Raw genomic sequence first — 12,158 nt, forward strand, 5'->3', positions numbered from 1 at the left:
CCTCCCACTCAGCACAAAGCACAATTCAATTCTTGGTTTGTGTAGTGAAAGGATGCAATGATATCCTTTATGCTGGCTACAATATTAGTGGTGTTTATACAATAAACTCTGACAGAAAAACAGAGTTTGAGGTGTATTGCGACCTAAGAACAGACTGTTGAGGATGGATCGTGTTCCAAAGGCGACAGCATGCATCTGTCAGCTTCCATCGCACCTGGAATTACTATAGATCAGGCTTTGGAGACTTTTGGAAGAATTTCTGGCCAGGAAATTACAAAATTCATCGTATTACTGCAGCAAATAAGATGTTGCTGCGAATGGAGCTGGAGGATTGGAGTGGAAAGAAAGTTTTCGCTCACTACAACATGTTCAAGGTGGACAACGAAAAGAACAACTACAAGATCACGGTCATCGGTTACAATGGTACATCCGGGGATTCGTTGAGTTACCATAACAACATGATGTTCAGCACCAGAGACAAGGATAACGACATGTGGAAGACGGGAAGCTGCTCAAATGACCTGACCGGGGGATGGTGGTTTAACGATTGTCACAACTCTGATTTGAACGGGCAGTTCATGGGGAACATACATAAAGCTAAAGCTCTTATGGAAATTATCACTAGAGTAAGTTGTCACTAATCTATCGACAAGGAATGCCCAGATTCCTCAGATCTCCCTGAACAGATCCATCACAAGGCAAAGAACAATTTCTTTCAACCTTTCTTAAGATAATTTAATTTCTTATTTCATATTAATTTTTCATTTAATTTGTATGTATATATATATATATATATAATTTTTTTTTTGTTTATAGTTAATTTAGTATTAACAACTGAGATGAAAACGTAAATTGGCCACCGTAAAGAGTGTAAAGGCTGACGTTTCGAGCGTTAGCCCTTTGTCAGAGCGATTGGAGGAGTTGTGGGTTGTGTGGGTTTATATGCAGACAATGAGCTACACTGTCGGTGGAAATATGGTGACGGAAAAACAAGAATTTTTCAATACAACCTGAACTCAACATTCCCTATTTGCAACAGAGGACAAACTTTAACCTGCATATGATTTAGAGAGAAAAATTAAGGAAGATCATTTTATTTATATATTAGTAAAGTTGCGATTGGCCATAATTGCTTCGAGTAGCTGACAGATGGAGCGAAACTCTTGACCAATCACTTAGCAATGTGAAGGGAAACTAATTCAATTCCTGACTGTTTTTGACACCGCTCATTTGCAAACTACTCTTTACCTCTGGACGAAATAAATTTATGGTCCTGTTATTTGCCGGATCGTTTTTTTTCATTCGTTCTTTATTTTCTGAGCCTCACAGCCTAAAGTCTTTCATATTCTAAACACAATATTGCATTTTTCACACTTAATTTTCATGTATTGATGTCACAAAAAAACCAGCCATCATTTTTAATTTACATCTGCCGTCAACACGAACAATAGTCAAACTTCCTGTATTCTTTTTGTTTAAGCGCCTGATGCAGGATTATTGTTTGATAAAATGTCTTATCTGTATTTCTTTCGGTTGAAATATGTAAAAATATTACATGGCCATCACTAAACTTTTCTGAGCCAAGTGCAGCTGTTCATGAACTGAATTGGATACGGGACTTGTGAGGAGGTGGTCAAAGTGAGAGCCGAACGCGGTTGGCGTCTATATGGGGGGGAAGGGCTATCCGTAATATCTACTACCGGAAAATATTCCCATGCTACTCTAAAACGACTGAAAAATATGCCTTTATCACCTCAGTTTAGTAAGTTTGCCGAACATTCTGATTACCTCCTAGATCCGCCACAAACGAGTGCGTAATTTATTCGTAATAATTGTTTTTGTCTCTCTTCCCACCCCTCGCCAACCATAAAATGCTCGGTCTCTGAAGATGAATTCAGTGTTTTCAGGCGAATTAAATAATGAGGAAACATATGTTAAATGAACTTTAATTTAACTGACTATAATGTTTTTTTTGTTTATTCATTTTGATAGATAAAAAAATATATGTTAATGACAGCTTTCCTTCAAATAACTTCTTCCAAGTATAAGTCCCATGTTTAGTTGGAATGTCTTGAAGCATTAGACAGATCATTTGTTTTAGTTCTAACTAACACCGAGTGAAAGCGATACTCGATCCTTTTTTCAAAAATTCAAATGCCGGAGTTGAAGACATCTTGACTGTACGTACAGATGGCTTCGACTGTGTTTTGTGCTCGTGATTGACAGCTACATATGACTTAAAAATTTCCGTTTTAGAATTGGAAAATATCAAAGCCACTGTAGTTTTAACGCTCAGCTCTCATGGCGAAAAACGTTAGCGACCTTCTCAACGAGTCTTTCTTTGGAAACTCTGCGGATGTCGAAGATTTTCGTCCGTCACTAGTCGCTACTTGTGTCTTCAACAGTTTTTTGAGTTATACAACAATCATTTTGAACATCCTTACCATCCATGCGATAAGGAAAACTGCGTTGTTGCCGAAACCTTTGAGAACATTATTACTGAGCCTGACTGCCTCCGATGTTGGCGTTGGTTTGTTGGCACAGCCGCTCTTTATTTCTGTTCTAGTCATCTGGTTAAAACGAAGCCGTATCGACCCCATTTCCTTTAAGGGATTGATGGCCGTTATGACTTTCTTTTGTGCATCTTCGCTCTTCAGTGTTGTAACCATAAGTGTGGATAGGTTCCTAGCTGTTCATCTTCATCTCAGATATCAAGAGCTTGTGACTCATGAGCGCGTCATTGCAGTGGTGATATCAATATGGCTGTTAAGCGCAATTATTTCTTCTAGTGTCTTTTGGGATACATATATCATCTCACGAGTCATATGGCTCGTGATTATGACTGTTTGCCTCATTGTAGTAGTAACTGTCTACTGGAGGATTTATATAGTCTTTAAGCGACATAAAAACCAGATTCAAAGCTTTCAAATCCAAGAAGTACGACAGGGAGTTCAAAATGGCGACTTATCTAGCTTTTCAAAGGTTAGAAAGTCAGCTCATGGAACATTTTATGTATGTATTGTGTTCTTGATTTGTTTCTTGCCTTCCTATATTCTCTCTTTTTTAATCCTTTCTCGCCATTTAAATGTAATCTCTTACTACAAAGCTCGGCTCTATACAACGACTTTGTTTTTCCTTAACTCGTCTTTGAACCCTGTTATGTATTGCTGGAAGATGGGATCCATTCGTCGCACTCTTATGCACACAATGCGAGGCATCGTCAATCGGTTCAGAGAATAGCATTTGTTATGAGTAATTGCTGTTGTAAATATAAGCTTCAAGAAATCTCCGGACTGCTTAGTCATGTTGACACGAGTACCATAGAACTTTCCAGAACATTTCATCAAGTCACGCAATTATTGCGTAATACTACTGAAATACTTCTTTTGTAAGCTTCCAGAATGTTCCAGAGCACTTTGTGAATGTATATAAGGACCCACTTATATAGTAGTAGTTGTAATTTTTGTTATCGGAAAGCTTCCTCGCCGCTTTAAGTATTATTTCAAGTTTGTCATCAATTAATGTATATATTTGTACTTGTCGATAGGATAGTTAATTTTTAACCTTGTGAAGTGTATAGCCTGTGAGTTAAATACAAAACCGATTTCTAGGTCGCTTTATAGTGTAATAGGGGCCACGAGTTCATCAGTGTCTTTACTATAGTTAAATAGAACCCTCTTTAAAATAAAGCCTTTACTTACTTGCGATCACACATAGACGTCCAGAATTCAGTTGTGCAGTTTCTGATATAAAGAATAACATTAAGTCGACTAGACTTGATGGTTGTCCATCGGACTGAAATTCTTTACCTTGTCAACAGTAACCCGGGCACTCACTAACTTAGGCAAAGACAGAATGTTATACATTTTAGGCTACTTGCACAAAGTACAAGGAGCTCTACGCCTTTTCTCAGACAGTTAGTTGGTTTTGAAAAATGTAGGCTCAATTTTCAGCTTTTTTTAGTTGGAAGTGAATATCGCTGAGATGCAGGGTAAGTGTAACGTTTTATTTCTATTGTAAATTGCCTTTTGTTTTTTTTTGAGAGCTGTTTATCTCACCTGCATAACTCTCGTTTCTCCAATTTTGTCGATATAGCTAACTGAATACGTCATGCACCATGGCTCTTACTTATAATTTACTAGAGGACGGACACAAAAATGACGTTACCATGAACAAGTTTTTTCTTTTTTTATCAAATAACACAAATGGGTTCCATGTTTCCGTGAGTCTGTACAGTAATTAATCACATGACGTTACATAAATGATGACGTCATCTCTAATCTATCACTATGTTTGGTGAGATTTGATTAAAGATGTACCTCATAAGCAATTTCATATCCACTCGTGTAGCAAGCAATACTCATCTGAATTTTACGTAATAGGAATTATAGTAATCATTGGGATGTCTCGTAATAAAATTTCTTAGCGCCTTACTTTTATTACGAGGCCATCTGTAGTCCCTTAGCCGAATTCCTTTTGATTCGTTTCGATCGCTTTTTCCATGATTCAGGATAACACCATCTTAATTCAACTATGCACAGGTATTTCAAAACGTCAGCTTTAAAACTCTTTACGGTGGCCAGTTTACGTTATTAACTCAGTTGATAATACTAAATTACCCTGTTATACTCTCCCACCGACGCAGCACCACAGTTTCTTAAGAAACTTACCTTCCTTAACCAAAATATATGTTAAGCAAGATAGAAAAACAACCAAACGGAAACGATGAACCTAACATTTCTCAGTGTGTTTGCAGGTTGCGCAGATTTGCGCCTATTGCAAATGACCATCTTTAAGATTCTTGGCTTAGTTTAAGGAAGCCTTTTAAAAAGTACTTATTTATTTTTAGAGGGTTTGAAGGAAGGCATTTGCCCAATTCCTCTCCCGGTCGAAGATTTCGGAAATGAGACTGATGACGAGTGTAGTTTGGATTCAGATTTTTTTGGGGAAATAAAATGCTGTTCAGATTCTTGTCAGAAGCTGTGTGTTCAGCCTCCACAAAGTAAGTGGTCTCCTATATATTTCCTTTGTTGTCGCCTTTTATAACTTGGAGACTTTGGAAGTGTAAAAAAAGAGTGCAAAGAAGGCTTTGTGTAACAATACCCTTGCGACCCCTCCCCTCCCAGAAAAAGCCGGAAAGTTTGCCACTCAAGCATAGCGATGGCAATGCAATTGAACTCCTTGAAAGTGAAAGCCTTAACTCTTTCTGTAATTAGCAGACCTCGTACGTGCGCTGTCGTTATTTCACGATTACTCCCTACCCTTTAGTAGACAGTGTGGTTCACAGAGGTGTCGCTCCATTGCAAGTTCGTCGCCTTCCAGTTCGCCTCCATCAAGAAGAGTTCGCCCCTTTATCAAAATGACAAATTAGCCCCCATCTTTATCACTTTGCCGCATGGTCATGATGCACTGACCTTTCTGCGCTCACTCCGTTCGTTATGACCTCAAGCTAAATATTTTCGTCTGGCCTTACCTCTCAGCACTAGGCACATAATACGATTCTTGTTTTATGTAGCGAGAGGGTGCGATCATATCCTTTATGCTGGCTACGACACTAGTGGTGTTTATACCATCAACCCTGACAGAAAAACAGAGTTTAAGGTGTATTGCGACCTAGAGACGAACAGCGGAGGATGGATCGTGTTCCAAAGGCGACGGGAGGCATCTGTCAGTTTCCATCGCAATTGGAATGACTATAGATCAGGCTTGGGAGACCTTAGAAAGAATTTCTGGCTGGGAAACGACAAAATTTATCGTATCACCACAGCAAATTAGATGTCGCTGCGAATCGAGCTGGAGGATTGGAGTGGAAAGAGAGTTTTCGCTCATTACGAGGTGTTCAAGGTAGAAAACGAAAAAAACAGTTACAAGATCACGGTCATCGGTTGCAATGGTACATACGGGGATTCGTTGAGGTACCATAACAACATGATGTTCAGCACCAGAGACAGGGATAACGACATGTGCAAGACGGGAAGCTGCTCAAATGACCTAACCGGGGGATTGTGGTTTAACGATTGTCACAACTCCAATTTAAACGGACAGTTCATTTGGAACACAAAAGCTTACAGTGGAATTGGCTGGGTTCGATTAAACATAACCTTTCCTTAAAGTTTGTGGAAATAAAACTGAGAGCTCAGTCCTTTCTGAAAGAAAAAGAAGATGAAAGGGAGAAGTGAGACAAAAATTTTTTCGCACAATTTCGTGAAACAAATTGAGTGTATCTATAAATTATTTCTTACAAAAACTTGCAACGCGTAACTGTTTCGTCCACAAACATAAGAGCTAAACCGTTACGCTCCGCTCTAGATAACTAACATTACTATATCCCTCGATTAGAACGTGGAATATGATTGGTCAATTTAGCAGGCTGTATATCACTGTACGGCCCGCTAAACTCAAAGGTTTGTGGTTAAAACCACTTGAAGAATATAATAATCTGAAACACATGAAAATACTTCTTGATTGCCTTTTTTGGAATGGTCAAACGCTAGTGTTTCATCAAGAGACTTTACATTTAGAATTAATTAGTGGTTCTTAATAAACAGTAAACATGGAAGTATGGCTAAAAAGCTTTTATTTGGATACTCATAACATATATAGAATAATACATGGGCGCGCGTAGATATGGAATTTCTCTACGAGTGTTTAACTCGATAGTTCACGAGTGAGCGCAGCTAACGAGTAAGATGCCGTGTTGAATACGAGAAGAGAAATTCCATATCTATAAGCAACCATGTATTATTTTGTTTATCATACAAATACAGTAGCCCTTTACTGAGAGGAAAAGCCGACTTCATTCATGAATAAAAATAAATGATTCGACAATCCCCGAATAACAATCGTAAAGTGCGTTGGCGCTCACTCAGTAAGATGGAAAAATGCGTTGAACCATGATTAAAAAAAAAACAATGGTGGTAATTTTCAATTTACAAAATTCTCATTTTTGACTTTGTCCCTACCGACAAAAGAAGTCTTTCAGGTAAACGGCCAAAATCGGCCCGTGACAAATCTTCCAGCTGTCGATTTTCATTCTCACCCGAGAGAAATGCCAACACCAAAGCCACTGAATACGTAACTTTCGGTTTCCTTTTGAAGATTGGTTTTCTTCCCCTTCTAGAGAAGTTTGAACCTCACCGTCCGTCAGCGATACGGAGTTTTTAGTGTTTTAGTCGCCATAATTCGAGAAAGCTCCGACAAACAACTTGTATTGAGAAATCGTGTAGGCTTTGCCGTTCATTCATCAACCTGACCGAGTGGTGCCAAAGGCGAGTGACGTGTCAGCAGCTTATTGGCTATATCAACAGACGTGAAAAAATACGATATTTTTTGACTTGTATTGTTACGGCTTTTCTCGGAGTCGGAAATCCCTGTATAACACCGCAGTTTATGTGATGAAAAGCTTTTATTTGAATACTCATAACATAAGATGTTATATGAGCCAGAACCACTATGTACCGGATAAAAAACTTTACTTCATTAAAGTACTACGTTTTAGCTTTCATTTAAACGATCAAACACTAGATTGTCATCCACACCAAGCTAGAATCACCTAGGACAGTATATTTAAAAAAACTCAGCACCCTTCATTTGAATGCGTCTTATTCACGGGCTAAAGGTAGAAATCCCTCCTCACCTAATTGCAAACATTACCATTTGCATTCATATGATTGCAAACATATATATGGTTGCATAACAACAGTCTTCATCAAGTATAATGACACAAGATTTAGATGTAGTATTCTGACTTATCCACACAATTTTTAGGGTTCTGCCTTTTTCAATACAACCTGAATTCGAGATTCTCTGTTTGCAATAGTGGACAAACTTCATCCGGCGGATTATTTAGAGGGAAAAAATTAAGAAAATCATTTTGTTCACTAATTAGTAAAGTGGCTACTGGCTTTAATTTTCTACCGAGTAGCTGACAGGTGAAGGAAAACTCTTGCCCAATCATTTTAAGATGTAAACCGAAACTATTACAATTCTTGACAGTGCTCATTTGCAGACTTCTTTTCACTTCTTGACAAAATAAATTTATAGTCCTGTCATTTGCCGATTCGTTGTTTTCTTTATTCTTTCTTTACTTACAGACTCTAACAGGCTAAAGTCTTTAATATTCTAAACACAATATTGCACTTTTCACAGTTAATTTACATGTACTGATGTCACAAAAAAGCCAGCCCTCATTTTTAATTTACATCTGCCGTCAACATGAACAAACTTCCTGGATTCTTTTCGTCTTAGTACTTGATGCATGATTATTGTTTGATAAAATGTCTTAGCTGTACTTCTTTCGGTTGAAAAATGTAAAAATATAACATGGCCATTGCTAAACTTTTCTTCAGCTAGGTGCAGCTGTTCATGAACTGAAGTGGATCCAAGATTTGCCTGGAGATTTGTCAAAGTGAGAGCCGAACGCGGTCGTCTATAAGGGGAGGGGGGGGGGCGGCTATCTGTATCTGTATCTGTATACACCACCGGAAAATATTCACAAGCTACCCTAAAACGACTGAAAAATATGCCAGTATTATCTTAGTTTAGTAAGGTTGCCGAACATTCTGATTACCTCCTAGATCCGCCACAAACGAGTGCGTAATTTATTTGTAATAAGTTTTTATGTCTCTCTCCCGACCCCTCATCAACCATAAAATGTTCGGTCTCTGAAGATGAATTCAGTGTATCCGGACGAATTTAATAATTAAGAAGCACATGTCAAACACTTCTTAATTTAACTGACTATAACGTTTCGTATTTTCATTTTGATAGGTGAAAGATATGTCAATAACAGCCGTCCTCCAAATAAATTTTTTTTCCAGGCGTTAATGCCATGTTTAGTTAAGATGTCTTGAAGCATTAAACAGATTATTTGTTTTAGTTCTAACTAACGCCGAGTTAAAGCGATACTCGATGCTTTTTTCAAAAATTCATATAGCAGAGATGACGACATCTTGAATGTACATACAGATGGCTTCGATGGTGTTTTGTGCTCGTGACTGACATCTACATATGACTTAAAATTTTTCATTTTTAGAAACGGAAAATGTAATGGCCACAGTAGTTTTAACGCTCAGATCTCATGGCTGAAAATGAGTGCGACCATCTCAACGAGCTTTTCTTTGGAAACTCTGCGGATGTTGAAGATTTTCGTCCGGTACTGGTCGCTAATTGTGTCTTCAACAGCTTTTTGTCCTATACAACCATCACTTTGAGCATCGTTACCATCCATGCGATAAGGAAAACCGCGTTGTTGCCAAAGCCTTTGAGAACATTATTACTGAGCCTGGCTGCCTCCGATGTTGGCGTTGGTTTGTTGGTCCAACCGCTCTACATTTCCACTTTGGTCAGCCGGTTAAATCAAAAACGTATCAACTGCATTTCCTACAAGAAATTGTTGGCCGCTATTAATTTCTTTCGCTCTTGAATGTTGCAACCATAAGTGTGGATAGGTTCTTAGCTGTTCACCTTCATCTCAGATATCAAGAGCTTGTGACTCACAAGCGCGTGATTGCAGGGGTGATATCAATATGGCTGTTTAGCAAAATTATTTCTTCTTGTGCCTTTTACGATTCACTGCTTATCATCTCACAAGTCGTATGGTTCGTGAACATAACTGTTTGCCTCATTACAGTGGTAATTGTCTACTGAAGAATTTATATAGTCTTAAAGCGACACAAAAACCAGATTCAAGGCCTTCAAATCCAAGAAGTACAACAGGGAGTTCAAAATGACGACTTATCAAACTTTTTGAAGCTGCGAAAGTCAGCTCTTGGAACATTTTATGTATGTATTGTGTTCATGATTTGTTATTTGCCTTCTTATATTCTCTCTTTTTTACAAATGGCTCGCCTTTTAAGTCCAATCTCTCTCTACGAAGCTTCGCTCTATACAACGACTTTGTTTTTCCTTAACTCGTCTTTGAACTCTGTTATATACTGCTGGAAGATGGGACCCATTCGTCGCTCTCTTATGGACATAATGCTAGGCATCGTCAATCGATTTAGAGAATAGCATTTGTTATGAATAATTGTTATTGTCGATAGAAGCTTCTAGAAATCTCCAGACTGCTTAATCATGCTGACATGCGTACCATAGAACTCTCTAAAACATTTGATCAAGTCACGCAATTATTACGTAATACCATTAAGATAGTTCTTTTGTGAATGTATATAAAGACTCAGTTATGTAGTAGTAGTTGTTGTTGTTGTTGTGGAGAGTGACCGACTGTTTAGAAATCTATATCGTGAGAGAGAGCTACAGTGGAAGATTGTTAATAACAACAAACGGAGGAAACTGTGTGTTCTGCTCAGTGGCGAGCTACGATATAGGCTGTAGTGGGCTTAAGTAAGTTTATGGAGCATAAGTACTGTACTGCCTTTAAGAGTCGCTCCTTATTAAGAATATCACTCGTTGTGTAATAAAGTAGTTGAGTTTGTTGGATTGTAGTGTTTTTCTATCGGTTAGATTAAATCGTAACACATTGGTTGGGTTCGTTTCTGATGCCAATTAAACTTGATCTGTCGAAAGTGCTTCAGGAAAATTGAGGGAGGATGAACTTTAACGTTTAGGAAAACTACACAATGAGGTACTATAGAGTCAGTTATAGGAAAGCATCAGTTGTTAGTTTCAAGCACATTTTGTATGAGAAATTTATAAATAACCATAAAGCTTCCTAGATACTTGAAGTATTATTTCAAAGTTATGTCATCATTTGACTTATGTATTTTTAATTGTCAATAGGATGATAAATCATTAACCTTGTAAAGTTTATAGCTTGTAAAATAAACACAAAACCGATTTTTAGGTCGCTTTATAGTGTAATAAGGGCCACGTGTTCATCAGTGTTTTTACTACAGTTAAATAGAACCCTCTTTTAATAAAGCCGTTACTTACTTGCGATCACACATAGACTTGCAGAATTCAGTTGTGCGGTTTCTGATATAAAGTATAATGTTAAGTCGACTGGACTTGATGGTTGTCCATTCGACTAAAAGTCTCAACCTTGTCAATAGTAACCCGGCCACTTATTTACTTAGGCAAAGACAGAAGGTTATACATTTTATGCTAATTAAAAAAAATATAAGGAGCTCTACGCCTTTCACTCAGACGGTTAGTTCGTTTTGAAAATTTTAGCCTCAATTTTTATCTTTTTTAATTTTACACTGCGCCAATCACCGCTGTTCTTGTCTATCCTGGTTTTTTTTTGTTATGTTGAAACTTTTTTAGTGTTTGTCTACCACAGCAAATGAATACTTATTTTTAAAAAAGATGATTCCCTTTGGAGTTGAAGAGATCTCAAATTACATGACGCAGCTTCTTAATAACTCCAGTCGGTGAAAGACCAGTTGGCTATGTACAAAGCATGACATCCGACTCCAACCTCGCTCCCAGGAAGAGGCTGGTTAGAGTTAGACAACAGACATCCATAATGCGGATCACGCACTCAGACCCACTTTAGTTTTCTTTGCCATTATAAGCCATTGTCACTAATCGATCGACAAGGAATGCCCAGATTCCTTTGATCTCCCTGTACAGATCCACCACAAGGCAAAGAACAATTTGTTTTAGGAACGTCAAACTTTGCAATTCCTTAGACCTGTCACTCAAGTGGAAAAGGATATTGACAGAATTCGAACGCTGCTTAAAAAAACAATTTATTTTAACCTCTTTCATTTAATTCTTATTTCATGTTAATTCTGGCATTTATTTGTTTGTGTATATTTATATATATATATATATAAGAATGCCGATTTGGAAGATAAATTTTTGTTCTAGTGTTTTGCGGCTTTCTGAAGTGCCTAAATTTAGGGAAAGGCCGGAAACTGCCGTGTGCTGCATAGAATAAGTAGGGAGAGTAAAGTGTTTAGCGACTGGTTTGGATGCGTCCTTGTCATTTCTTTTTGAATGTCGCGAAGGTGTTCTCGGAGTTGGTCACCTAGTCGTCTGCATTCATATGATTGCACATATAGATGGTTGCATAATGCATAACTGTATAATGGTACAAGATTCAGATAAGCGCTGAATTGTTTGGGTTCTGCTTTTTTCAATACAACCTGAATTCAACATTCTCTATTTGCAATAGTGGACAAACTTTAACCAGCAGATGATTTAGAGAGAAAAATCAAGAAAAATCATTTTCTCTATCTATTAGTAAAGTC

The 12,158-nt window shown here is 37.8% G+C and overlaps 1 protein-coding gene and 1 pseudogene across 1 annotated transcript; both read left to right on the forward strand.

The window, feature by feature from the left end:
• Positions 1 to 305: 305 nt before the first annotated feature.
• LOC131795520 (ryncolin-2-like) lies at positions 306 to 5,775 on the forward strand. Its single transcript, XM_066168288.1, has 4 exons — positions 306 to 626; positions 3,964 to 3,991; positions 4,850 to 5,002; positions 5,516 to 5,775. Exons 1-4 carry the CDS (start codon positions 306 to 308, stop codon positions 5,773 to 5,775), a joined length of 762 nt encoding a protein of 253 aa, XP_066024385.1.
• LOC136281629 (angiopoietin-related protein 7 pseudogene) lies at positions 5,776 to 6,111 on the forward strand (annotated as a pseudogene).
• The last annotated feature ends 6,047 nt before the right edge of the window (positions 6,112 to 12,158 follow it).

This window comes from Pocillopora verrucosa, chromosome 6 (genome assembly GCF_036669915.1).
Source record: "Pocillopora verrucosa isolate sample1 chromosome 6, ASM3666991v2, whole genome shotgun sequence".
NCBI lineage: Eukaryota > Metazoa > Cnidaria > Anthozoa > Scleractinia > Pocilloporidae > Pocillopora > Pocillopora verrucosa.